Below are 26,284 nucleotides of genomic sequence, written 5' to 3' on the forward strand. Positions count from 1 at the left end.
GTTCCAGACAGACGGTGGGACCCAGAGGGGAAAAGCGGGGCCCCGTGAGGAGCCTGGCCCAGAAGGAGAGGGAGGTGGGTGCAGTCATGCTGGGGAAGCAAGCAGGGCCCACGTGGCAGCTGCGGGCCACTGGAGGGGCTGGAGAGGGGCGAGGGGGTGGGACTGCCACTTGGATGTGGTGATGACGGAGGTGAGGGTGGGGACAGAGGTCACAGGCAGCTGGGGGAGCTTGGTCCCAGGAGGAGACACAGGGAGGCGGGGTGGGGTGTAGGAGAAGAATGACGCCCTTGTTCTAGAAACGTCTTGTTTGCTGTGTCTGTCGGACAGCCTGGGGATGTGGAGTAGCTCTCTGTGGATACGGGTCTGAGGTAGTGTTTGGGAGACAAGAGGGACGGGGGGCTCCTGAAGCTGGAATGGGAGGGTCTGAGCCCTAGAAGAGCAGGGGGCAGCCCGGAGGCATCTCCATGGCAACTGAGGCTTCCAGGATGCCCGGGCTAATGGCCTGCTCTCCAGGCTGGGAGGGAATTGTTGCCGGGCGTCCTTGGGAACCACGTGCCGGCTCCAAGTCTCAGGGTGACCTGGAGCACACTGGCCCTCAGGCCCTACTGCCCCTGTGGGTCAAGGTCCTTCTCCCACTTCACTTGACCGCATCAGGGCAGGACTCCTCTCTGCCGCCAGCCAGCCGGTCCTCTAGCTGCTGCAAGCCGCTAGTTACAGCTCTGCAAGTTCCTTCACTACAAATCCATTAACTTGGAAGGAGCTATGGTGCACCTCCTATGCGTGGTGGTCTGGGATGCGGGATCCCACCTCCCACAGGAGAGGGGGCACCCAGGAGGGCCCTGCCCAGACGGGAGCAGCCAGGGAAGGGGTATGGAAGGACTGAACTCAAGCTGGGTCCTGGAGGATGAGGAGGAATGAAGCAAGGAGAGCAGAGGCAGGGGGACCAGTGTCCTTTGGGGGTGGGGGGCGGGACGGGGCTGGGGCATGGCGGACAGCGAGAGGGGGAGGGGAGGGCCTCGCGGTAAAGCTTTCAGGGAAGCCCGTCCACCGTTTGTGACCCCATCTTACCCTCCCTCCCCTTTCTCCACAGGAGAACCGATGTCCTTCAAGGGCGCCCGGCTCAGCATGAGGAAAAGAGGGAACGGCACGCCGGACAGCATCCGGACCCTGTACTCCAGCGCGTCTCGCAGCACAGACGTGTCCTACAGCGAGAGCGTGAGTTCAGCCTTGCCCCCCAACCCGCTGTTATGTCAGAAAGCATCACTTTGCAACTAGGATTCTTTGGGGACCAATACTCCTTCTTTAAAAAGATCATATCTCAACATATGGCATTTCGTTCTGTGGATTATTTTTGTCGAACATAGAGGCATTTTCTTTTCTGTGTAGTTTTTCAAACATTCCTGTTTTGAAGGTTGTGGCTGTAACCTTAAGTTGCTAAAGAATGCACTTGTTTTTGGCCTTTTTAAAAAAATAGCAGTGTTAATTTCTGCTGTAGAGCAAAGTGATTCAGTTACACATATATATACCTGCTTTTTCATATGGTTTTCCATTACTGTTTATTACAGGAGACTGGATATAGTTCCCTGTGCTGTACAGTAGGACCTTGTTGTTTATCCATTCAAGAATGCACTTGTTAACTGACTTTTATGAAATCCTAAATACTGCACTTTTAATATTCCTTTTATTATTTAATGCTTGGTGTTCTTGCTTCCATCCCTGTGGGTTCACCTTGGAAGTGATTCTTCTTTTTTTTTTTTTTTTAAACATCTTTATTGGAGTATAATTGCTTTACAATGGTGTGTTAGTTTCTGCTTTATAACAAAGTGAATCAGTTATACATATACATATGTTCCCATATCTCTTCCCTCTTGCATCTCCCTCCCTCCCACCCTCCCTATCCCACCCCTCTAGGTGGTCACAAAGCACCGAGCTGATCTCCCTGTGCTATGCGGCTGCTTCCCACTAGCTATCTATTTTACATTTGGTAGTGTATATATGTCCATGCCACTCTCTCACCCTGTCACATCTCACCCCTCCCCCTCCCCATATCCTCAAGTCCATTCTCTAGTAGGTCTATGTCTTTATTCCCGTCTTGCCACTAGGTTCTTCATGACCTTTTTTTTTTTCCCTTAGATTCCATATATATGTGTTAGCATACTGTATTTGTTTTTCTCTTTCTGACTTACTTCACTCTGTATGACAGACTCTAACTCCATCCACCTCATTACAAATACCTCCATTTCATTTCTTTTTATGGCTGAGTAATATTCCAGTGTATATATGTGCCACATCTTCTTTATCCATTCATCCGATGATGGACACTTAGGTTGCTTCCATGTCCTGGCTATTGTAAATAGAGCTGCAATGAACATTTTGGTACATGACTCTTTTTGAATTATGGTTTTCTCAGGGTATATGCCCAGTAGTGGGATTGCTGGGTCATATGGTAGTTCTATTTTTAGTTTTTTAAGGAACCTCCATACTGTTCTCCATAGTGGCTGTATCAATTTACATTCCCACCAACAGTGCAAGAGTATTCCCTTTTCTCCACACCCTCTCCAGCATTTATTGTTTCTAGATTTTTTGATGATGGCCATTCTGACCGGTGTGAGATGATACCTCATTGTAGTTTTGATTTGCATTTCTCTAATGATTAATGATGTTGAGCATTCTTTCATGTGTCTGTTGGCCATCTGTATATCTTCTTTGGAGAAATGTCTATTTAGGTCTTCTGCCCATTTTTGGATTGGGTTGTTTGTTTTTTTGTTATTGAGCTGCATGAGCTGCTTGTAAATCTTGGAGATTAATCCTTTGTCAGTTGCTTCTTTTGCAAATATTTTCTCCCATTCTGAGGGTTGTCTTTTGGTCTTGTTTATGGTTTCCTTTGCTGTGCAAAAGCTTTTAAGTTTCATTAGGTCCCATTTGTTTATTTGTGTTTTTATTTCCATTTCTCTAGGGGCTGGGTCAAAAAGGATCTTGCTGTGATTGATGTCATAGAGTGTTCTGCCTATGTTTTCCTCTAAGAGTTTGATAGTGTCTGGCCTTACACTTAGGTCTTTAATCCATTTTGAGTTTATTTTTGTGTATGGTGTCAGGGAGTGTTCTAATTTCATACTTTCACATGTACCTGTCCAATTTTCCCAGCACCACTTATTGAAGAGGCTGTCTTTTCTCCACTGTATATGTTTGCCTCCTTTATCAAAGATAAGGTGACCATATGTGCGTGGGTTTATCTCTGGGCTTTCTATCCTGTTCCATTGATCTATATTTCTGTTTTTATGCCAGTACCAAACTGTCTTGATTACTGTAGCTTTGTAATATAGTCTGAAGTCAGGGAGCCTGATTCCCCCAGCTCCATTTTTCGTTCTCAAGATTGCTTTGGCTATTCGGGGTCTTTTGTGTCTCCATACAAATTGTGAAATTTTTTGTTCTAGTTGTGTGAAAAATGCCTGTGGTAGTTTGATAGGGATTGCATTGAATCTGTAGATTGCTTTGGGTAGTAGAGACATTTTCACAATGTTGATTCTTCCAATCCAGGAACATGGTATATCTCTCCATCTATTTGTATCATCTTTAATTTCTTTCATCAGTGTCCTATAATTTTCTGCATACAGGTCTTTTGTCTCCTTAGGTAGGTTTATCCCTAGATATTTTATTCTTTTTGTTGCAATGGTAAATGGGAGTGTTTTCTTAATTTCACTTTCAGATTTTTCATCATTAGTATATAGGAATGCAAGAGATTTCTGTGCATTAATTTTGTATCCTGCTACTTTACCAAATTCATTGATTAGCTCTAGTAGTTTTCTGGTGGCAGTTTTAGGATTCTCTATGTATAGTATCATGTCATCTGCAAACAGTGACAGCTTTACTTCTTCTTTTCTGATTTGGATTCCTTTTCTTTCTTTTTCTTCTCTGATTGCTGTGGCTAACACTTCCAAAACTATGTTGAATAATAGTGGTGAGAGTGGGCAACCTTGTCTTGTTCCTGATCTTAGTGGAAATGGTTTCAGTTTTTCACCATTGAGGACAATGTTGGCTGTGGGTTTGTCATATATGGCCTTTATTATGTTGAGGAAAGTTCCCTCTATGCCTACTTTCTGCAGGGCTTTTATCATAAATGGGTGTTGAATTTTGTTGAAAGCTTTCTCTGCATCTATTGAGATGATCATATGGTTTTTCTCCTTCATTTTGTTACTATGATGTATCACGTTGATTGATTTGCGTATATTGAAGCATCCTTGCATTCCTGGAATAAACCCCACTTGATCATGGTGTATAATCCTTTTAATGTGCTGTTGGATTCTGTTTGCTAATATTTTGTTGAGGATTTTTGCATCTATGTTCATCAGTGATATTGGCCTGTAGTTTTCTTTCTTTGTGACATCTTTGTCTGGTTTTGGTATCAGGGTGATGGTGGCCTCGTAGAATGAGTTGGGGAGTGTTCCTCCCTCTGCAATATTTTGGAAGAGTTTGAGAAGGATAGGTGTTAGCTCTTCTCTAAATGTTTGATAGAATTCACCTGTGAAGCCATCTGGTCCTGGGCTTTTGTTTGTTGGAAGATTTTTAATCACAGTTTCAATTTCAGTGCTTGTGATTGGTCTGTTCATATTTTCTATTTCTTCCTGGTTCAGTCTCGGCAGGTTGTGCATTTCTAAGAATCTGTCCATTTCTTCCAGGTTGTCCATTTTATTGGCATAGAGTTGCTTGTAGTAATCTCTCATGATCGTTTGTATTTCTGCAGTGTCAGTGGTTACTTCTCCTTTTTCATTTCTAATTCTATTGATTTGAGTCTTCTCCCTTTTTCTCTTGATGAGTCTGGCTAATGGTTTATCAATTTTGTTTATCTTCTTGAAGAACCAACTTTTAGTTTCATTGATTTTTGCTATTGTTTCCTTCATTTCTTTTTCATTTATTTCTGATCTGATCTTTATGATTTCTTTCCTTCTACTAGCTTTGGGGTTTTTTTGCTCTTCTTTCTCTAATTGCTTTAGGGGCAAGGTTAGGTTGTTTATTCGAGATGTTTCCTGTTTCTTGATGTAGGCTTGTATTGCTATAAACTTCCCTCTTAGAACTGCTTTTGCTGCATCCCATAGGTTTTGGGTTGTCGTGTCTCCATTGTCATTTGTTTCTAGGTATTTTTTGATTTCCCCTTTGATTTCTTCAGTGATCACTTCGTTATTAAGTAGTGTATTGTGTAGCCTCCATGTGTTTGTAGTTTTTACAGATCTTTTCCTGTAATTGATATCTAGTCTCATAGCGTTGTGGTCGGAAAAGATACTTGATACAATTTCAATTTTCTTAAATTTACCAAGGCTTGATTTGTGACCCAAGATATGATCTATCCTGGAGAATGTTCCATGCGTACTTGAGAAAAATGTGTATTCTGTTGTTTTTGGGTGGAATGTCCTATAAATATCAATTAAGTCCATCTTGTTTAATGTATCATTTAAAGCTTGTGTTTCCTTATTTATTTTCATTTTGGATGATCTGTCCATTGGTGAAAGTGGGGTGTTAAAGTCCCCTACTATGATTGTGTTACTGTCGATTTCCCCTTTTATGGCTGTTAGTATTTGCCTTATGTATTGAGGTGCTCCTATGTTGGGTGCATAAATATTTACAATTGTTATACCTTTCTCTTGGATCGATCCCTTGATCATTATATAGTGTCCTTCTTTGTCTCTTGTAATAGTCTTTATTTTAAAGTCTATTTTGTCTGATATGAGAATTGCTACTCCAGCTTTCTTTTGATTTCCATTTGCATGGAATATCTTTTTCCATCCCCTCACTTTCAGTCTGTATGTGTCCCTAGGTCTGAAGTGGGTCTCTTGTAGACAGCATATATATGGGTCTTGTTTTTGTATCCATTCAGCCAGTCTGTGTCTTTTGGTGGGAGCATTTAATCCATTTACATTTAAGGTAATTATCGATATGTATGTTCCTATTCCCATTTTCTTAAATGTATTGGGTTTGTTATTGTAGGTGTTTTCCTTCTCTTGTGTTTCTTGCCTAGAGAAGTTCCTTTAGCATTTGTTGTAAAGCTGGTTTGGTGGTGCTGAAGTCTCTCAGCTTTTGCTTGTCTGTAAAGGTTTTAATTTCTCCATCAAATCTGAATGAGATCCTTGCTGGGTAGAGTAACCTTGGTTGTAGGTTTTTCTCCTTCATCACTTAAAGTATATCCTGCCACTCCCTTCTGGCTTGCAGAGTTTCTGCTGAAAGATCAGCTGTTAACCTTATGGGGATTCCCTTGTGTGTTATTTGTTGTTTTTCCCTTGCTGCTTTTAATATGTTTTCTTTATATTTAATTTTTGATAGTTTGATTAATATGTGTCTTGGCGTGTTTCTCCTTGGATTTATCCTGTATGGGACTCTCTGTGCTTCCAGGACTTGATTAACTATTTCCTTTCCCATATTAGGGAAGTTTTCAAGTATAATCTCTTCAAATATTTTCTCAGTCCCTTTCTTTTTCTCTTCTTTTTCTGGGACCCCTATAATTCAAATGTTGGTGCGTTTAATGTTGTCCCAGAGGTCTCTGAGACTGTCCTCAGTTCTTTTCATTCTTTTTCTTTATTCTGCTCTGCAGTAGTTATTTCCACTATTTTATCTTCGAGGTCACTTATCCATTCTTCTGCCTCAGTTATTCTGCTATTGATCCCGTCTAGAGTATTTTTAATTTCATTTATTGTGTTTTTCATCGTTGCTTGGTTCCTCTTTAGTTCTTCTACGTCCTTGTTAAATGTTTCTTGCATTTTGTCTATTCTATTTCCAAGATTTTGGATCATCTTTACTATCATTATTCTGAATTCTTTTTCAGGTAGGCTGCCTATATCCTCTTCATTTGTTAGGTCTGGTGTGTTTTGACCCTGCTCCTTCACCTGCTGTGTGTTTTTTTGTCTTCTCATTTTGCTTATCTTACTGTGTTTGGGGTCTCCTTTTCACAGGCTGCAGGTTCGTAGTTCCCGTTGTTTTTGGTATCTGTCCCCAGTGGCTAAGGTTGGTTCAGTGGGTTGTGTAGGCTTCCTGGTGGAGGGGACTAGTGCCTGTGTTCTGGTGGATGAGGTTGGATCTTGTCTTTCTGGTGGGCACATCCACGTCTGGTGGTGTGTTTTGGGGTGTCTGTGGCCTTATTATGATTTTAGGCAGCCTCTCTGCTAATGGATGGGGCTGTGTTCCTGTCTTGCTAGTTGTTTGGCATAGGGTGTCCAGCACTGTAGCTTGCTGGTTGTTGAATGAAGCTGGGTCTTGATGTTGAGATGGAGATCTCTGAGAGATTTTCGCCGTTTGGTATTACGTGGAGCTGGAAGGTCTTTTGTGGACCAGTGTTCTGAAGTTGGCTCTCCCACCTCAGAGGCACAGCCCTGATGCCTGGCTGGAGCACCAAGAGCCCTTCATCCACACGGCTCAGAATAAAAGGGAGAAAAAAATAGAAAGAAAGAAAAAAAGAGGATAAAATAAAATAAAATAAAACTATTATAATAAAAAATAAGAAAAAAAATTAAGAATAAATTTATTAAGAAAAAAATTTTAATTTTTAAAAATAAAAAATATGAAAAAACTTATTAAAAAATTTTTTTAATTTCTCAAAATAGAAAATAAGGAAAAAATTATTAAGAAAATATTTATTAGGAAAAAAAATTTTTTTAAGTAAAAAACAAACAAACAAACAAAAAAACGGACGGACCTAACCCTAGGACTAATGGTGAAAGCAAAGCTATACAGACAAAATCTCACCCAGAAGCATACACATATACACTCACAAAAAAAGGAAAAGGGGAAAAATTAATATATCCTGCTCCCAAAGTCTACCTCTTGAATTTGGGATGATTCGTTGTCTATTCAGGTATTCAACAGATGCAAGCACATCAAGTTGTTTGTGGAGCTTTAATCCGCTGCTCCTGAGGCTGCTGGGAGAGGTTTCCCTTTCTCTTCTTTGTTCGCACAGCTCCCAGGGTTCAGCTTTGGATCTGGACCCGCCTCTGTGTGTAGGTCGCCTGAGGGCGTCTGTTCTTTGCTCAGACAGGACGGGGTTAAAGGAGCAGCTGCTTCGGGGGCTCTGGCTCACTCAGGCGGGGGGAGGGAGCGGTACGGAGGAGGCGGGGAGAGCCTGCTGCGTCAGAGGCGTCGTGACGTTGCACCAGCCCGAGGCGCGCCGTGAGTTCTCCCCGGTAAGTTGTCCCCCGATCACGGGACCCTGGCGGTGGCGGGCTGCACAGGCTCCCGGGAGGGGCGGTGTGGAGCTTGCACACAGGCTTCTTGGTGGTGGCAGCAGCAGCCTTAGCGTCTCATGCCCGTCTCTGGGGTCCGCGCTGATGGCCGTGGCTCACGCCTGTCTCTGGAGTTCGTTTAGGCGGCGCTCTGAATCCCCTCTCCTCACGCACCAGGAAACAAAGAGGTAAGAAAAAGTCTCTTGCCTCTTCGGCAGCTGCAGACATTTTCCCGGACTCCCTCCCGGCTAGCACCGAAGCCGGAGCCTCAGCTCCCAGCCCCGCCCGCCCCGGCGGGGGAGCAGACAAGCCTCTCGGGCGGGTGAGCGCTGCTCGGTGCCGAGCCTCCGTGCGGGAATCTCTCCGCTTTGCCCTCCGCAGCCCTGTGGCTGCGCTCTCCTCCGTGGCTCCGAAGCTTCCCCCCTCTGCCACCCGCAGTCTCCGCCCGCGAAGGGGCTCCTAGTGTGTGGAAACCTTTCCTCCTTCACGGCTCCCTCCCACTGGTGCAGGTCCTGTCCCTATTCTTTTGTCTCTGTTATTTCTTTTTTCTTTTGCCCTACCCAAGTACGTGGGGAGTTTCTTGCCTTTTGGGAGGTCTGACGTCTTCTGCCAGCGTTCAGTGGGTGTTCTGTAGGAGCAGTTCCACGTGTAGATGTATTTGTACTGTATCTGTGGGAAGGAAGGTGATCTCCGCGTCTTACTCTTCCGCCATCTTGCCTCGTCCCGGAAGTGATTCTTGAAGTCCTTTTCTTCAACTCTGTGGCCGGGGGCTCATTCTGGGTCTGCATTTGTTCTTGCCGTAGCTTCTAGCTGTTCTCCGTGGCACCTGTCTCTCCTCCTTCCAGGCCCGTGTCCATGCTGCCTTCAGGACATAGAGACACACTGAGCTGTTGCTTAGGGGTGAGCGGACTCGGGGTGGTGGGCCCGGCAGAAGGCTTCCCGCTGTGCTGCGCTGCCTCTTCCATCCCCCAGCCACCTCGAGTGGTTCCCGCAGACTTTCTGTTCACTCTCACGTCCTAGCGAATACTCTCATTTGTCAGGAAATAAAGACAACGTTCCCGTCTGGTACCAAGCTTCCACCGACTAGAGTGTTAAAAGTCGGGGCGGTGGCTAACTTTGGAAAAAGGAAGGAGGAGGGACTGGGCGGGGGCTTCTGGGGTGCTGGGCATGTCAGTATTTTGATCTGCTGGGTGGGGTTCTCGGGGGCGCCCGTGCACTTGCCACTCCCAACACCCTGCGCCTCCTTAGATTTTGCACCTGCCATCACCTTGACCCTGGTCCGGTGAGAACACAGTGGGCAGAGGGCGCTGGTGGCCTCTCCAATGCTCCCTCCACCAGCTTCCCGCAGTGACAGACCTCTGGGAGGGCAGAAAAGGCCTTTCCGGATCACACTTGGACGCAGGTGTGGGTGCCTCTGGGAGACAAAGGCTGGCTCTCCCTTGCCCTGCTCCTTTGGGCTCCCATGGGATTTCTGGATGGATTTCCTGCTCCCCTCAGAGATGCCAGCTGCCCTGTGGGTAGAATTTCTGAGATCACCCAAGTACATCCCAGTTATGGCAGGGGGCAGGGGGTCCTGTTTGCCCCTGAGAATAATTACACCTTTGCAAAGTACATTTTTCAGAGGGAACTTTTTTTTTTTTTAAGGCCTTTATTTTTTAATTAAAAAAAATTTTTTTTGGCCACGCCTCATGGCATGTGGGATCTTAGTTCCCCGACCAGAGATCTAACCCATGCCCCCTGCAGTGGAAGCGTGAGTCTTAACCACTGGACCGCCAGGGAAGTCCCCAGAGGTAACTTTCAGCAACAAGGCAGTTTTTATCACCACCCCTCCTCCACCATCATCGATTTCACAAGCTTATACATATAAGCTTATACTGTTGAGTTGTCTTTATCTGTGTTAAGTAGACTTAAAATTAGTGAAGAGCTAGAAGATATTCTGAGGAAGAAAGGGCATCACAGGTTTTCAAAATTCTTCACGTTCAGATGAGTGTAGGATTTATTTTTGCTCTCTACATTTTTATTATTTGTAGAAAAGAACATGCAAATGTAAATTCCCAGCCTAAGGAAGAATAATAAAATGAACATGCTTGCACCCACCATCAGCCCTTTTCAGGAGTCCCCCACGTGCCCTCCATGCTGAAGGCGACAGCTATCCTGAATTTTGTGTTCCCTGGTCCTGCTTTTATTTATAAGCTTATGATTTGAATATATGCCCGTAAACAATACGTGGCTTTGTTTTGTCTGTTTTGATATTTGTGGAATTACACAATAAGTATTCCTTTGTGAATTCATTTCTTGCTCACCATCCTGTGTTTGTGGTCCCTCTGTGTTGCCAGGTGTCATGATTCACTCCTGCTGGGCCACGCCCCATCCTGTGCAAGTTTGTCCCGCCTAAGCGGGGTGAACATTTGGGTTTCAGGTTTTGCTATTAGGAGCAGGGCCACTCTGAACCTTCCTGGATGTGGGATGTTCTCTCTGGAGAAGGTTCTTCGGCTTGAGGCCGATGGGTAAAGGTGAACATCTTTCCCTCATGGGAACTGGGGTTAAGACACAGGACTTCTGGGGGAAACCTGGGGCACGTGGTCCCCATGCTCTGATGTCTCAGGACGTACGTTGGTGGTGGTAGGGGCTAGCAAAGGGGGAGACTGCTGAAGGCGTGGTGGACCTTCTTCCAGGAGAGGGACTGCCGCCTCCCTTTTCGTGGTGACCTCATTGTGGGGGGGTGAGGAGTCAGGCCTGGCTTTGGTGCAAAGCCGGGGTCAAACCCACATGACATTGTCTGAGAACTGCTGGCGCCCGGTGACCTAAGGGAAGTGGGTTTGGGCTGCCAGCCCCACCTCCACGGAACAAGACAAACCCCTAAAGCTGGCAGCGCGGTGCCAGGCATCTGAGCTTGCAGGTCATTCACGGGACACAGGAACTATCTCTAGGGGACAGTGGTGGACAGTTTCCCAGAGTGGTCAAGCCAATTCACTCACCGCCCATAGGGGGCTGAGGCCCCCTGGCTGGCTCTTCACTGGCATTTGGTGCCAATGGCTTCTCAATTTTTCCAGCCTGGTGGGTGTGTAATGGGATGTCATTGTGGTTTCACTTCACATTTGCCTCATTACTGACAAGGTTGAGCTCCTTTTCACACATCTGTGTGTCCTCTTTTATTTAATGCCTGCTCATGTCTTTTGCCTGTTTCCCGAGAGGTTGTCTGTCTTATTCTTAGGGACTTATAGTCTTTTATATATTCTATTTACCAATCTTATGATGATTAATATATGTTGCAAATATCTTCTCCCACTTTGAGGAGTGTAAATATTTTCGAAGTATTCTTCAACTGTCTCCAATGGGTTTGTTTCTGCCAACTAAAGGGAAGCGTTCCATTGTTTGTCAGAATTAGGTCCCGGATATGCCTTACCACCTTGCCCATGGGGGGACAGATGCAACTCTGGAAGGAGCATTTGGAATATATCTTCTTTTAAAAAGCAAGCGTAAGAGGAACTAGAATCTGCAATAAAACATTATTTATGCTAAACTATCAATGTATGCTTATATTCCCGCAGTTGCCTTAGAGTCAGAAAAACATACTTTGTATGTATATAATGACATTTGTTACAAGATGATGCCAAGTAACTTTTAGAAAAATTTGTATTTAGTTATAAAAATGTAAACGTATGCCTCTTTTTACAAACTTTGTGTACTCTAAAGGCATGAATGGATGCTGGTTGCTATGGATGTGTGGTGAATCCTTAAAACCTTTGAAGTAGGTTTAAGTCATTCATGAAGAGCAGCAGGGGGTGAGAACAGATTAGTGACGTGTTGTTCCAATGTTCTTTCTCCAAAGGACTTGGTGAATTTCATTCAAGCAAATATTAAGAAACGGGAATGTGTCTTCTTTACCAAAGATTCCAAGGCCACGTAAGCAACTATTTTGCCTCCGTTTTTTGCTACCATGTTCAAAAATAAATTATTGACAGCCATGCCAACTGACAAACAAATTGCTCACTAGTTCATTATTCAAGTTGTTTGCATCTGCAATTCTCAGAAACGGTGTGTGAACAGGAAGAATTTGGCAAGCAGCTTGTCCCTGGAGAGGTATCATTTCATTTCATATTTTAAGCTTTGTCACTAGTTGGTAAAGGCTCCAAGACAGGCTGTCGCTCTCTTTGATATTCCCACGAGCCTGGGAGCCCACCGGAGTGGCCATGGCAGTGAACCTTGTTGTTTCATAGCGGTTGGCGGGAGACCCCAGACATGCGCACATGTGGCAATCTGACTGGCTCCTCTGTCAGGCTGTTGACTGTGGCCCTTCCCATCTGATCGGGTGTTCATCTTCTCTGAATCTCGTGTGTTTTGAAACATCGAGGCTGAGTCACAAAAGCCTTGGGGAGCACCTCCAGTAGCTCTGCCCACAGGAGGTCCTCAGTGAATGCTACCTAGTGGGCTAGTGATAAGTGGACTGACCTCTGGTGTTTCCCACAGAAGGTGCCCTGGGATCTAACGAAGTGATTTTAGTCCTCCCTCCCTCTCATCTTTTTCCTCTCTGCCCCCTCTCTTTTGCTTACTGGTGATAGGAGAGAGTCTAGCTGTTAATATTTTTTTTTTTTTTTTTTTTTTTTTAGGGGAGGGCTTAGAGGGGTAAGGGGTGGGGGAAGGATGTGTGTGAATTCCTGGTAAGGGAAGGGGGGCTGAATTCCATTTTTTTTTTGAAGTGCAAGCTTTTTTTTTTTTTTTTTTTTTAAATTTATTTATTTATGGCTGCGTTGGGTCTTCATTTCTGTGCGAGGGCTTCTCTCTAGTTGTGGCAAGTGGGGGCCACTCTTCATCACGGTGCGCAGGCCTCTCACTATTGCGGCCTCTCTTGTTGCGGAGCACAGGCTCCAGACGCGCAAGCTCAGTAATTGTGGCTCACGGGCCCAGTTGCTCTGCGGCATGTGGGATCTTCCCAGACCAGGGCTCGAACCCGTGTCCCCTGCACTGGCAGGCAGACTCTCAACCACTGCGCCACCAGGGAAGCCCTGTTAATATTTTTTAATTGAAGTGTAGTTGATTTACAAAGTGGTGTTAATTTCAGCAAAGTGATTCAGTTATGAACATAGATACCTTCTTTTCAAAATAGTCTTCTCCACTATGGTTTACCGTAGGGTATTGAATATAGTTTCTGGTGCCATGGGGTACGACCTTGTCGTTTATCCATTCTATATAGAATAGTCCAGCTATTAATTGATTGTTTACTTGCTGCTGTAGTTTGCAATGAAAGCGCTGACTCTGTTGAACGGAGGCAGTGCACAGAGGAAGGCAATAGGAGCAGGAGCCTTAGAATCAGCGTTGGGTCCAACCTTGGCCCGGCTGCCTGCTCACTGCATGAACTTGAACCAATTATTCTCTTTTCTGAACTGAATCCTCTTATCCTAAACCGCTGGCAAGGTACACCTCCTGGGTTGTAGTAAGGGTGCAGTGGGACGATACATAAAATTCCTGCCACAGAAAGTTCTCAATCAATGTGTTTTCCTACTTTGTACGAATTAGAAAGCGAACGTTGGAAAAACTAAGAGATCTCTATTTTGTCATTGGTATAAACTTAGTCATTATGAGTCATTTTGACAGAGTATAAGCTCTGTGAGTCAGCTATTTATTCCCCACATGTTTCCCTGAAAGATTTTGCTGTTAATCTATTTGTTTGACTGGTAGAAAACACTGTTTGGATTCGTTCACTCATTCAACAAATATTTATTGGGCATTGGCTATGTCGTGGGGACTCATGTACTTGACTACTAATTCTACAACTGCCCTGCAAGGTAGCTGTTATCATTTGACTGACAAGGCAAGTGAGGCCTGGAGGGGCTCAGTGTTTTACCCAGGGTCACACGGCTGGCAGGGGATAGATGAAGGATTGAACTCAGTTTTCTGATTCCTCCTTGTGCATTCCTTTTATGCCCAGCTCCTGCCCCTTCTAAGAACAATCCCGTCTCGGGCCGACTGTAATCGTCAGCACCTTGTCAGCTGCAGATATCCAGTCTAATTGGCCTAAGTGAGCGGTGATTGTAACGGGACAGCCACATCCAGGGCTCAGTGTCACTGAGACCCTGCCTCTTTCCACCTGTGGTTCTGTCCTTCTCTGGGTGGGCAGGCTCCTTATTAGTGGGGGCAAAATGGACACCACAACTCTGGCTGACACCTTTTCAGCTTCCCAGTGAGGGGAAAGAGGGCCTTGTTCCTAGCAATTCCACCCAAAGTCCTGGGCTCATGTTCATGGCTCTTATTGGCCTGGCAGGGGTCAGGCGCCCACTCTAATCCCTGCAACTGGGCAGTGGAATATGTGACTGGCCAGCCTTGGGTGTTGTGTCCACATGGACCTGGTGTGGAAAGGATGATTCCTCAAAGGAAAATCAGGGTGTTCCTACTAGCAGAAGGAGAAGTGGATGCAAGGTAGGGAAACCTATGGCTGCCCACCTTATGGTGCTTGACTACCACTCAAGTCTGGCCCCAAATAAAGGGAGATGTGGTGAGCAGTCCCTGCCCTCCACAACACCAGCACAGGACGGGAAAACCTCTGGGTCTTCCAGTGCCCATGTCAGAGGGGACCCAAGGTTATAGACCAGAGTCAAGACTCTATAAGATTTTAACTTCTTGTATTTATTATTTTCATCTCTCCATCAGCAGTGGGGATGCTCTGCGTAATCTGAATTACTCATCGGACAAGTGAATCAAGGGAAATGACTAGTAATAGTGATACTGTAATTTTGCAGCTACTTGCCACATCAGCTGACATAGGCTGCCCCAAATCTCCCCAGAGCCGCTTCACATGTGCTAAGCCCAGACCACTCATGTTTCTCTACTTTAAACCCTTTCGGATGTCTGTTTCTTGTGTGGTCACTAGGGAGTGACGCCGGACCATGGCTCCTATTGCCAGGTACCCTCTGAGGCACTGCTGTCCAGCTTTGGGGCCACCTCCTGGCACTCCTGAGGCTGTAAGTCCCTGGATCTGGGTTTATTCTCTTCAGTTCTCACTGCCTCGGCCAGGCTGGGTTCTAGGTAGAAAAAGGAAGAACACTACTTTTGCTGTAACGGGCTCTGTGTAATGGAACTTTCTATTATTACTATGATGGAAATATTCTTCTTTTAAATTAAAAAAACTTAAAAAAAGTTTTATTTATTTAATTTATTTTTGGCTGCATTGGATCTTCGCTGCTGCGCACAGGCTTTCTCTAGTTGCGGCGAGTGGGGGCTACTCTTTGTTGCGGTGCGCGGACTTCTCATTGCGGTGGCTTCTCTTGTTGCGGAGCATTGGCTCTAGGCACGCGGGCTTCAGTAGTTGCAGCATGCGGGTTCAGTAGTTGTGGCTCGCGGGCTCTAGAGTTCAGGCTCAGTAATTGTGGTGCACGGGCTTAGCTGCTCCACGGCATGTGGGATCTTCCTGGACCAGGGCTCGAACCCCTGTCCCCTGCGTTGGCAGGCGGATTCTTAACCACTGCACCACCAGGGAACTCCCAGAAATATTTTTTATCTGCATCGTCCCATATGGTAGCCACTAGCCACGTGTGACTAGTGAGCATTTGAAATGTGGCTAGTGCAACCACGGCATTGAATTTTCAAATTAAGTTAAATTAAATTACATTTAAAGTAAATTGCCACACATGGCTAGTGGCTACTATGTTGACAGTGTAGCTCCAAAGGATTCAGACTTGTCCCGAGGGGTAGAACTAGCGTCCTGATGCTCTCCCGTCCTCTCCGTCTCCCCTCTCTGTCACTCCTTTGCCTCCTCCATGTATCTGTGCTCCTGACGCCTCCTTGGCATTCTTGCGGCCTCTTCTCCATTTGTAAGCCAGTTCATGTAAATTGGTGCTTGGAGGGCTACCAGCCCCATCATCAAGATGGAGACAGAGGTCACCCGAGACACACCCCTACCCTTGGAAGGGAAAAGGGCTCGAGAGTCGGTCTTCAGTTGTAGCAAAGACAGGTGGGGCAGGGAATTCCCTCCCCGATCCTGCAATGAACTTGGGTGGGTGTGGACAGACCCCAAAGGGTAGTGGGACAGTAACAGCTAAAGAGAGAGGGGAGGAAGCCAACTTGGACCCTAGTGAGGAGAACCCTGAGACCACTGGGCGCAGCCTTGGCTCAGGAAGTGCCCCCGGGCTTAGTTAGAGAAAAGGCTAAGGCCATTGTAATCAATTCTGGTTGACTTTTTTTTTTCTTGGCCAAACTGAGTGATGCCCCAGGCAACTGTTCTGGAAGAGGCAAGATTTCTGGTGGAGGAGTGACTTTGGATCCAGGTTCTAGCTCAATTTTTATAGCTCTAGAAAATATTGAATATTTTGATATATATTTTTGAATATAGATAATTTCCATACTCTATAGTAATTAAAACTTTCACTTTCAAGGAACCCAAGCTAGCTTAACCTAAATGGGGAGATTTACTCTAAAGAAATAGAAATGCCATGCAGAACCTGAGAGAGAGAAGTGGCTGGGAGTCTAGAATTGTTAGGACCGTGGCTGGAGCATGTGAAGGCTCAAGAAGTCTTCTGTTTGTCTTTTATCCCCACCTCTCCCTGCATTCATGCTTTCTTCTTTCTCAGCGGAGATACAATTGTATTGTATTGCCTGGATTTTCCATGTCACAGGGGTAAAACACCAAGATAGTTTTTTTTTTTTTTTTAAATTTATTTATTTATTTATTTATTTTTGGCTGTGTTGGGTCTTCGTTTCTGTGCAAGGGCTTTCTCTAGTTGCGGCGAGCGGGGGCCACTCTTCATCGCGGTGCGCGGGCCTCTCATCATCGCGGCCTCTCTTGTTGCGGAGCACAGGCTACAGACGCGCAGGCTCAGTATTTGTGGCTCACGGGCCCAGTTGCTCCGCGGCATGTGGGATCTTCCCAGACCAGGGCTCGAACCCGTGTCCCCTGCATTGGCAGGCAGATTCTCAACCACTGCGCCACCAGGGAAGCCCCCAAGATAGTTTTTAAACAACCAACTGAGATGATGAAAATAGTCTGAAAATTAGATGTGATGGTGAAATCTCTTTTTGTGTTTATTTAAGCTAATCGTGTGTGGTCTATTCTAAGAAACGTGATGAAATATTTAAGCAGGTTTAATGAAAGCTATTCCTTCCCATCAATATCCTTCCACTCAGGGAAAATGTGTGCAAGTGTGGCTATACCCAGAGCCAGCACATAGAAGGCACCCAGATCAACCAAAATGAGAAATGGAATTACAAGAAACACACCAAGGAATTTCCCACTGATGCTTTTGGGGATATTCAGTTTGAGACTCTGGGGAAGAAAGGGAAGGTAAGCAATGCTTTCCTACTTGAACTAGCTAATCCATATGCTAACATGGTGTGGGCTACCTTGAGTTACCTTGCATTGTCTAATAGTACGCATGGAGGCAGGAGAGATGGGTAGTCAATCCAAAAATGATTGCAGAAAAAGATAAATCTTGTGAAAATCAAAAGCTGTGATTAGATTATGTGCCATGGCAACACTCCACGGGTGATGACTGGCTTGTCACCGAGGGTCCTTTATCCAGGCACAGGGCAGGCTCATGTGACATCCACACTGGCCCTCACTGCTACAAAAGGCCCGACAAATAAGCTTGTGAATCTTCTGGTTTAGTTTTGTGTGTGACATGCTTGAGAATAAATGTGGCCTTGAATAAGGTGACATTTTCCTCTACACAATCACACTGCAGGCTCTTACACAGGATTCTACAAAGATGTTTAATGATTATGTCCAATGGAAAAAAAAAAAAGCACAACATGAGAGTTGTGAGTTAAGTTTTATTTGGGGCAAAATGAGGACTATAGCCCAGGAGACAGCATCTCAGATGGCTCTGAGGAACTGTTCCAAAGGGGGCGGGGGCAGTGTTATCTATGATTTTAGTGAAGGGGGGACGTGCAGTCAAGCACGCATTTTGGCAGAGCTTTCTTGCTCGTCACAAGGAGCAGATGTCTCCGTTAACAGTTTTAGTGCTTTTCCAGATACGAGGAGATGCAAGAATTTGGGCTCATAAAATCTCCTGAAAAATATCTAACTATCTGAAGGCCTGTCCTGCCAGTTTTTCCCAGAGCACAGAGGGCCTCATTCCTGATCTCCACCCTGAACTCCTTTCAGGGGGTGCTGAAGGTCAGCGACTGCAGTGGCTGTTGACTTCATCCTTGTAGAGGCAGATGGCAATGCCAGTTTTCAGTTGGCAATTATTAACAGTCTCCTTAAATCCTCCTGTGTCCTTCGTGCCAGTGACACAACCGTCCTCAGGCAGCTGGAAGCTGGGCCTTGACTCCTCACCTCCCCAGGCCCTGCTGTTGCAGCCCTGGAAGGTGACCCGGCTCTGTCCACTCTGTCTGTTCCCAAGGCCTCGGTCCCAGGACGGGCCACCACTATCTCACCTCCCTGCATCTCTCGCTACCTGTCTTGTCCCATAGTCAACACTACCGCTGCAGGACTCTCTCACATGTGAATCCCATCCGGCTTCTACTCTGCTTAGAACGCCTCACACGTGCTCCACTCCCTTTAGGATAAAGTCCCAAGTTCTCCAGCCGGCTTGGCGGGGCGGGGTGGGGGGAGGTTGGTCCCTGCAGGGGCACCCACAGCCGACCCCACTCCACTGTCTTCCTTCCACTTCCCCAAGGGGACGCTACTCGGCTGCAAGGCGCTCCCCTCTCCCCAAGGGGCAGGTAAACCGGGCTAAGCCCCACCATCAGGAGAACACCTGCGATACTGATGCTTCCCCTCTTCCCCACAGTATATCCGACTGTCCTGCGACACGGACGCGGAAACCCTCTACGAGCTGCTGACCCAGCACTGGCACCTGAAAACGCCCAACCTGGTCATCTCGGTGACCGGCGGCGCCAAAAACTTCGCCCTGAAGCCGCGCATGCGCAAGATCTTCAGCCGCCTGATCTACATCGCGCAGTCGAAAGGTGCGTCGGTCCCCGTTGCGTCCACGCGGCTGTCGCTTCTGCAGCCACAGGACCGTCCCTGCGGCGGCGGGGACCTTGCGCCTGCGGGTTTGTCCATCCAGGCTGCGCAGCGTCTTCAGAGACGGAACGAGATTCTCCTTTGCAATCATGCGCAGACTCCAGATGCTCTAGAACTGTATGATTAATCATTATCTTAATTAAAAGCAAGATCCTTCAATGAAGGGACAGACCGGGAGCTCTGGCCGATGGTGAGGGGGTAGGTGGAGGGTGGGGACACAGTAGCTCTTTAAAATCAGCGTCAAGGAGCTTCCTTGTGGGTAATTTTATGTTTCTTTTAATCTAAAACGTTCATTTTGTTATTTTTACATGTGAACTTTTACCCAGAGTGTTCTGGCGAATCTAAAAGGAAAGTTTCATTCGCTTGCTCTTTGGTGTGTTTTGGAAATAGTGTTAGTGCCTGGCAGGTTGTAAGCACCAGGTAACTGTCTGATGGAGATCAAAACAAATAATCGTGGCTTTGTTATTTGAAATATTCAGCTTATTTTTTTTCTTTTTAACTTTTTATTATGAAAAATGTCAGACCTACAGGAGAGTTGGAAGAATAATACAAGGAGTATCTGTACCCCCTTCACTTAGGCTCACCAATTGTTAACATTTTCCCATATTAATCTTCTCTCTCTCTGTAAATATCCAAATATTATGATTTTTAAAAAATCACCTGAGAGTAAATTTCAGGTATCATAACCCTTAGTGCCTAAATATGTGAGCCTCCCTGAAGGACAGGGGTATTCTCTCAGATAACCCGATACAACTAGCAAACCTGAGAAAGTTAACCTTGACCAACACTGTTATCTAACAAACAGTCCTTGGTTTAGTTTTGCTAATTATCCTAACAATGTCTTCAGAGAAAAAAAATTTGTTTTCTCCGTCTGGATTCCGATCCATTTAGCTTTTCATATCACAGGAAACTGAAAACCTTTCTTTCGTCTGGAACTACTCTTTAGCTTTTTTCAGTCTTTCAGGACATTTTTGAAGAGTATGGGCAAATTGTTTTTGCAGCCTTACTTCCATTTGAGTTTAACTAGAATGTTAAACTCTAATTTCAAGATTAGATTCCATGTATCAAAGCCTAACCTTTATTTTATTAATTTATCTAAGGCTAGCATTTTTTTTTTTTAATATTTATTTATTTATTTATTTATTTATTTATGGCTGTGTTGGGTCTTCGTTTCTGTGCGAGGGCTTTCTCTAGTTGTGGCAAGCGGGGGCCACTCTTCATCGCGGTGCGCGGGCCTCTCACTATCGTGGCCTCTCTTGTTGCGGAGCACAGGCTCCAGATGCGCAGGCTCAGTAATTGTGGCTCACGGGCCTAGTTGCTCCGTGGCATGTGGGATCCTCCCAGACCAGGGCTCGAACCCGTGTCCCCTGCATTGGCAGGCGGATTCTCAACCACTGCGCCACCAGGGAAGCCCCTAAGGCTAGCATTTTTAAAACTTCTTTATTAAGAATATTAGTTGACAGAACTAAGGAAGCATGTCTTGCTTTAGATACGTTTTTCCTTAATGTCAAGAAGAAACTGTGGCACCCCTCCCCCATTTATTCTTAATTTCCTGACCAGTCAGAGGGGACCACACAGTAGGTAGTTACTTTGTTATGAAACCCAGCAACTCAACTTCCTTACTACTAGATCTGAACATACATAATTAATTCATTCAGCAAATACTTCTTAAATGCCTGCTATGTGTCAGGAATTGTTTTAGGTGCTGGGAATAGAGTAGAACAAAGCAGACAAAAGTCCCCGGGCTGGGACATCTACTTAGATGAAGTGAGGGGCCAGAGCAGGGAGGTTACTTGTCTCCTTGTGGAGAACTACTGTGCCTCCCATTGCCTCATTTGAAAGGGGGATGTTGACAACTGAAATCTGTCTGCAGGAAGGAGGCTGGCTGCCAAGGGGTCTGGAGTTCACCTCCAGTGAGAGCTGGCTGAAGGAATTGGGTCTGAAACTTCTAAGAACTACATCACATTTACCTTAAAATATTGGAAGGACTTTTATGTGGGAGAGAACTAAATTAGTTCCTCATCAGGAAGACTGTAACAAAATTAGAGAATGGAGACAAAAATGAACAAAAGGACTTTCTAACAGCTGGGGGAGGGGGCTGCTTCGGGACTCCTGAGGCTTCCATTACCAGAGCTAATCAGGGGAGGCTGGTGACCCAGCCTCAGGCTGGATTCCTGCGTGGGTAGCATATTAGCCTAGGGGCATTTCCAACTTTAGATTCTATTATTATGTGAGATAATATTTTGTAGGTATTATTTACTTCAATTCTGAAAACAAAAACAAAACTGTGCAACACCTTTGACACTGCAAAAATCATCAGATAAAAACCTTAAAATACCAGTGTGCAAAGCTGTGCAATTGTGAAGTTAAATCGTAGGCACCAGGGTCAGGCCAGGAAGATCACCAGGATCCCTGAGGGGGCTCCGGGAGCAGACCGCTCCGCTTTCCATGATGACATTGCCGAACGTGCTCAAAGGCTCAGGCCAGGCATTCATTACCCATTAAAAGATCTACCCGAGGCTGGTTAAAGAGGCAGGTTCTCTGGTCCCACCTCCCAGAGAGTCTGATGATGTGGGTCTAGAGTGCGGTCCAGAATCCGTATTGTTTTTAAACCAGCATCTCTTAGAAACTTGGAGATCTTCTTCTCCTTCCTTTCTATACGGTCAGAGGTCAAGCCCAGTCCAAAGTGTGGCCAGTAATGCCGCGTCCTATCGCTCACGGGTGGGGCTTCTTTAGGGGTCGAGCAAAGGATGGGAAACTTATGCAGAGCCAGCTGAGCGTTTGTTCTTCTCTCTTGTCGACAGGTGCCTGGATTCTCACTGGAGGCACCCATTATGGGCTGATGAAGTACATTGGAGAGGTAGTGAGAGATAACACCATCAGCAGGAATTCAGAAGAGAACATAGTGGCCATCGGCATCGCGGCTTGGGGCATGGTCTCCAACAGGGACACCCTCATCAGGAATTGTGATGTCGAGGTATGGGCTGGACATGAGGGGTCTGCGGGGTCACGGGGGAGAAAGACCACGGCACAGGGCTCTGGCCTGAACGCTGGGGCTCTGGGATGGAGTCAGCTCATAAGGAAGTTGGCCTTACAAGGTTCCTTTGGAACCTCAGGAATTAAAAACAAGGATGACATAATCAAAGAACTCCTGGGAAGGAGTTACCAGTGGATGTGTTTTGTTCATTAAGATTTGTTCCCAGCAAATCCTGTTAGAGTCAGTTCTTTAGTTTTTTATTCGCTGGTATTAAGTGCGAGGGCAAAGTATGTATTTAATTGCCTCTTTTCATGGTCCCGTAACTATGTGCTCCTCAAGGGCTAGGACTCCATCTTATTCGTTTTCTAATCCCTGGACGCTGTTTTAGGTCTTGGCATATGATGGATTACAGACAAATATGTGTGTGTGTGTATCAATGTCTACCTCTACCTTATCCAGACACACACACATACAAATGTATGTGTCTGGATACACACACAAACACACACACACTTTCCTGAATGCTATCAGTTTCAATGAATTTATACTAAAGAGCACAGGGCAATGGAACAAGAAATGGATTAGAATCTGATTCTTACACGCCACCGGTCATTTACGTGACAATAAGCAAGTGATGCAACCATTCTGAGCCTTCATTTCTTCATATTTAAAATGATGGCCTGTACTATAAGACCTCTAAGACCCTTCTGCACTTAGGAATCTGGGAAGAGCATCAGTGTAGTTGAACCCAAAGGGTTACCCTTAATATGAACCTGTGAAAATGTCATCATGCGTTTTGGCCAACAAATAAACCTCAAAGACAAGTCTCTCTGTGCCTTTCAGGGATATTTTTCAGCCCAGTACATTATGGATGACTTCAAGAGAGACCCTCTGTACATCCTAGACAACAATCACACCCACCTGCTGCTCGTGGACAACGGCTGCCATGGACACCCCGCAGTCGAGGCAAAGCTCCGGGATCAGCTGGAGAAGTACATCTCCGAGCGCGCTATTCAAGGTCAGTGTTGAGGAGGTGGGACCTTAGACAAACATCCTAACAAGAGCAGCAGCAGCAGCACCAACAATAGCTCCCAATTATTGAGTAAAGAATGGTGAACTCACCCAATTAGATGTTCTATTGCCAAAGAAGTGCTGTTACATCTCTTCTTTAATATACTAGAGGTGCTCCTGCCTAGGTAACTCTGATATGTACCCTTCAACGTGCTGGAACACTGACAAATGCTGCCTCGTCCTACCCTGGTTTGTCCCACCCAGTATAGGGAACCTGCTGTCCATTCTGCTCGACAACATTTAAGAACAAAGTAAAATTCGCAATGGCAAATTTGCGCTGACAAAGCAATGCAGTTAGCTAGGATAGAGGCGATAAAAACCAACCCACTAACTTAACAGTTAGATGGTGGTTTACCTCTTTGGTTATTGGCTACTTCTATATACTAGAACCACCTAAAACATTGGTTTCAAGGGGAGAATGCAGCAGTTGAGTGAAAGCCTTTATTTGTTATGGCAAGTGATAAATAACTCTCTCTCTTCCTATTGCTGAGATGTGTCCTGTTGTGGAACCAGATTACCTCGTGATCTAGTGATAGACTCCGTCACAGGGACTTGTTGGAGATAATCTCAACCTTTTTCCTTTCTCAATGGGACGCATACAAAGGAAGACATTTATATATGCAATACTCTCACTGGAAAGAACACATACTTATGCAAATTTTTCACCCACTCAAGAAAGCATAGGATTATGCAAATGAGTGAAAGTGTAATTATTCTAAAGATAAACTTGAACCTGGCCTTATGTATATTAGCAAAAGTCAGTCATTCACAGACTTTGGCATTTTAAATATCAGCAACAGATTGCAATGTGACCCGTGTCATGCTATTACTGGTTTGGAGCACAGGGATGAATCCATTGTGATCAGCTGGTAGATGGTCAAGTCTGTGACATCTGCAGCCATCACCCCACACCCTGGGCTCATGGGGTCCACCACTTCCTTGAGGTAGGTGAATATTTCTGATGTGCCCAAAATAAGTTTTACGTTTTATATTTTACAGATTCCAACTACGGTGGCAAGATCCCCATTGTGTGTTTTGCCCAAGGAGGTGGGAAAGAGACTTTGAAAGTGAGTCTTGGTTTGGTTTTCTAGAAGATCAGTCAACAAGCTTACTCAACAAATTTGCATTTTCAGGGCTTTGGGGTTCACCTAATCTAACACGACTAATTTCTTTTCTACAGCAAGTAGGTAGCATTTTCCCAATCACACAGTGTTGCCCTAACAGGCTTAAGTTGTTTCCTCAGCTGAGAAAATTTAGGAAGAGAGTTTGTAGCAACATGAATAGTCTGTGCACTTACTGCTCTCTTTGGCCATCAACCTGCCAAAGGGAAGGCTTGACATGAACTCACAGGACTTAGTGACCATAACCAGCGCATATGTTGGAAAACCATGGCCACCCCATGATCATATACACCTGGAGTTACATGAAATTTCTGGCAGAGTTATTTGGAATCATAATCTAATGCTTCTCTTTGTTTATTCTTTTCTATAACAGTGATTCATTCATCCATCATTCATCAACATGCATTCATTCATCAACAGGTATCTATTAAGCACCTAAAGACTTTTCAGAGAGAAATTAAAATAGAGATGTTTTTTCAGTGTGAAACAGTCAGTATGGAAATGCTTGAAGAAGCAGTCACATTACAGAGGAAGAGAGATGGAGAAAAAGTAATTGAAGATGGTTACATTTATTATCTCTCAGATTTTAGATTTAGAATTATGGTTTCTAGCAAGCTGCTCCTGGCCTAGAGTACTGCATTTCTATAGCATTTCCCACAAGGTCTGTTCAGCCAGTTCACAGCCCACAGAACCCACAGGAGAGAGGAGAGAGGGAGGAGAAACTGCTTGCTGAACACTTCATCCCTTCATCCTTCACCTCACTCTCTTATCATCCCCACTTCCGCCCCAGCACAGCCCCGACACCCACCTGTAGCACAGGTAGTGAGGTGAAGATGGATCTCACCCTGATTTGAGGAAGGCACCACACTCTTTATGGCCAAGGTCTTCTCTAAGGAAGACATCACTCCTGGCTAAAGGAAGGGGCTTCACAGTTTCTTCTGTACCCACGTGTACATCACTTTGTTTTGTTGTCAAGTGATTAAAATTTTTCATACCTGGTTCTCCTATGCTGGTCTCTGTGATTTTTATCAAGGAAATAAAAATGTGGTAGGTGTTTATCCAGAAAGCAAATATATTTTTCTTTTCTTTCAATGGAAGGAGCAAGGGAAATTATTTGAAGAGGGAAATATGTGAGTCAACATAACAAAAAATGTATGGCTGCTGCTGTGAAGGTATTTTCATACCTTAAAAGTACGAATATTGTTAACCTCCATCAGAAAAACTATCAACAGCAATGCTGAGTACCATCTTAAGAGCTGTCGCTCAAATCTACGATGTCAGTATTTGGAATGATCGATTTTGTATAGAGGCATATTTTAAAGCACTTATTGATGGAAAACTTGCCAGTCACACGTGTCCTCATTATGGAATTTGGTATTAACATAGGATGTAAGACAACTGGCTTACATTTCTGATGCTTAAAGTGGTTGCGAACATTTGGTTTGCTTCTGATTGAACATAACCCCCCCACTGCCCCGCCAAACGATGAAGTGCAGAGATGTGTCGATGTGATTTGTTAACCAGCTTGATTAGAACCTCCATCCTGAGCTGGGTTCTGTTGATCATCTGGTCAACTCTATCTCCCTTCTCCCAGGCCATCAGCACCTCCATCAAAAGTAAAATTCCCTGTGTGGTGGTGGAAGGCTCCGGGCAGATTGCCGATGTGATCGCCAGCCTGGTGGAGGCGGAGGATGCCCTGACGTCATCCATCATCAAGGAGAAGTTGGTGCGCTTCTTACCCCGCACGGTGTCCCGGCTGCCTGAGGAGGAGATCGAGAGTTGGATCAAATGGGTGAGTTGTAGGGAGCAAGTTCCTGGGAAGGGAGAGCGCTTTCAGTGCCCAACTCCACTAGCAGCTGAGGGTCTTTATACTTTCTCAGTGACTTCGAAACTGCACTCTGGCCCAAACCAGGTTTTTTTGCTGGAAATTGAAGCTCATATAAGTTAAATG

General features: G+C 45.3%; 1 protein-coding gene across 1 annotated transcript in view; it reads left to right on the plus strand.

Annotated features, from left to right (window-relative positions):
* The first annotated feature begins 1,098 nt into the window (after window positions 1–1,098).
* Window positions 1,099–26,284, plus strand: part of TRPM8 (transient receptor potential cation channel subfamily M member 8) — an 89,367-nt gene continuing 64,181 nt past the window's right edge. Inside the window, exons 1-8 of the mRNA XM_057551308.1 lie at window positions 1,099–1,215; window positions 12,034–12,107; window positions 17,319–17,475; window positions 18,929–19,106; window positions 21,969–22,141; window positions 22,985–23,159; window positions 24,212–24,279; window positions 25,928–26,125. Of these exons, the coding sequence (XP_057407291.1) occupies window positions 1,099–1,215; window positions 12,034–12,107; window positions 17,319–17,475; window positions 18,929–19,106; window positions 21,969–22,141; window positions 22,985–23,159; window positions 24,212–24,279; window positions 25,928–26,125 (1,140 nt within the window). The remainder of the gene's footprint in view (window positions 1,216–12,033; window positions 12,108–17,318; window positions 17,476–18,928; window positions 19,107–21,968; window positions 22,142–22,984; window positions 23,160–24,211; window positions 24,280–25,927; window positions 26,126–26,284) is intronic.

The sequence above is a fragment of the Balaenoptera acutorostrata genome, chromosome 8 (assembly GCF_949987535.1).
Source record: "Balaenoptera acutorostrata chromosome 8, mBalAcu1.1, whole genome shotgun sequence".
NCBI classification, from domain to species: Eukaryota; Metazoa; Chordata; class Mammalia; order Artiodactyla; family Balaenopteridae; genus Balaenoptera; species Balaenoptera acutorostrata.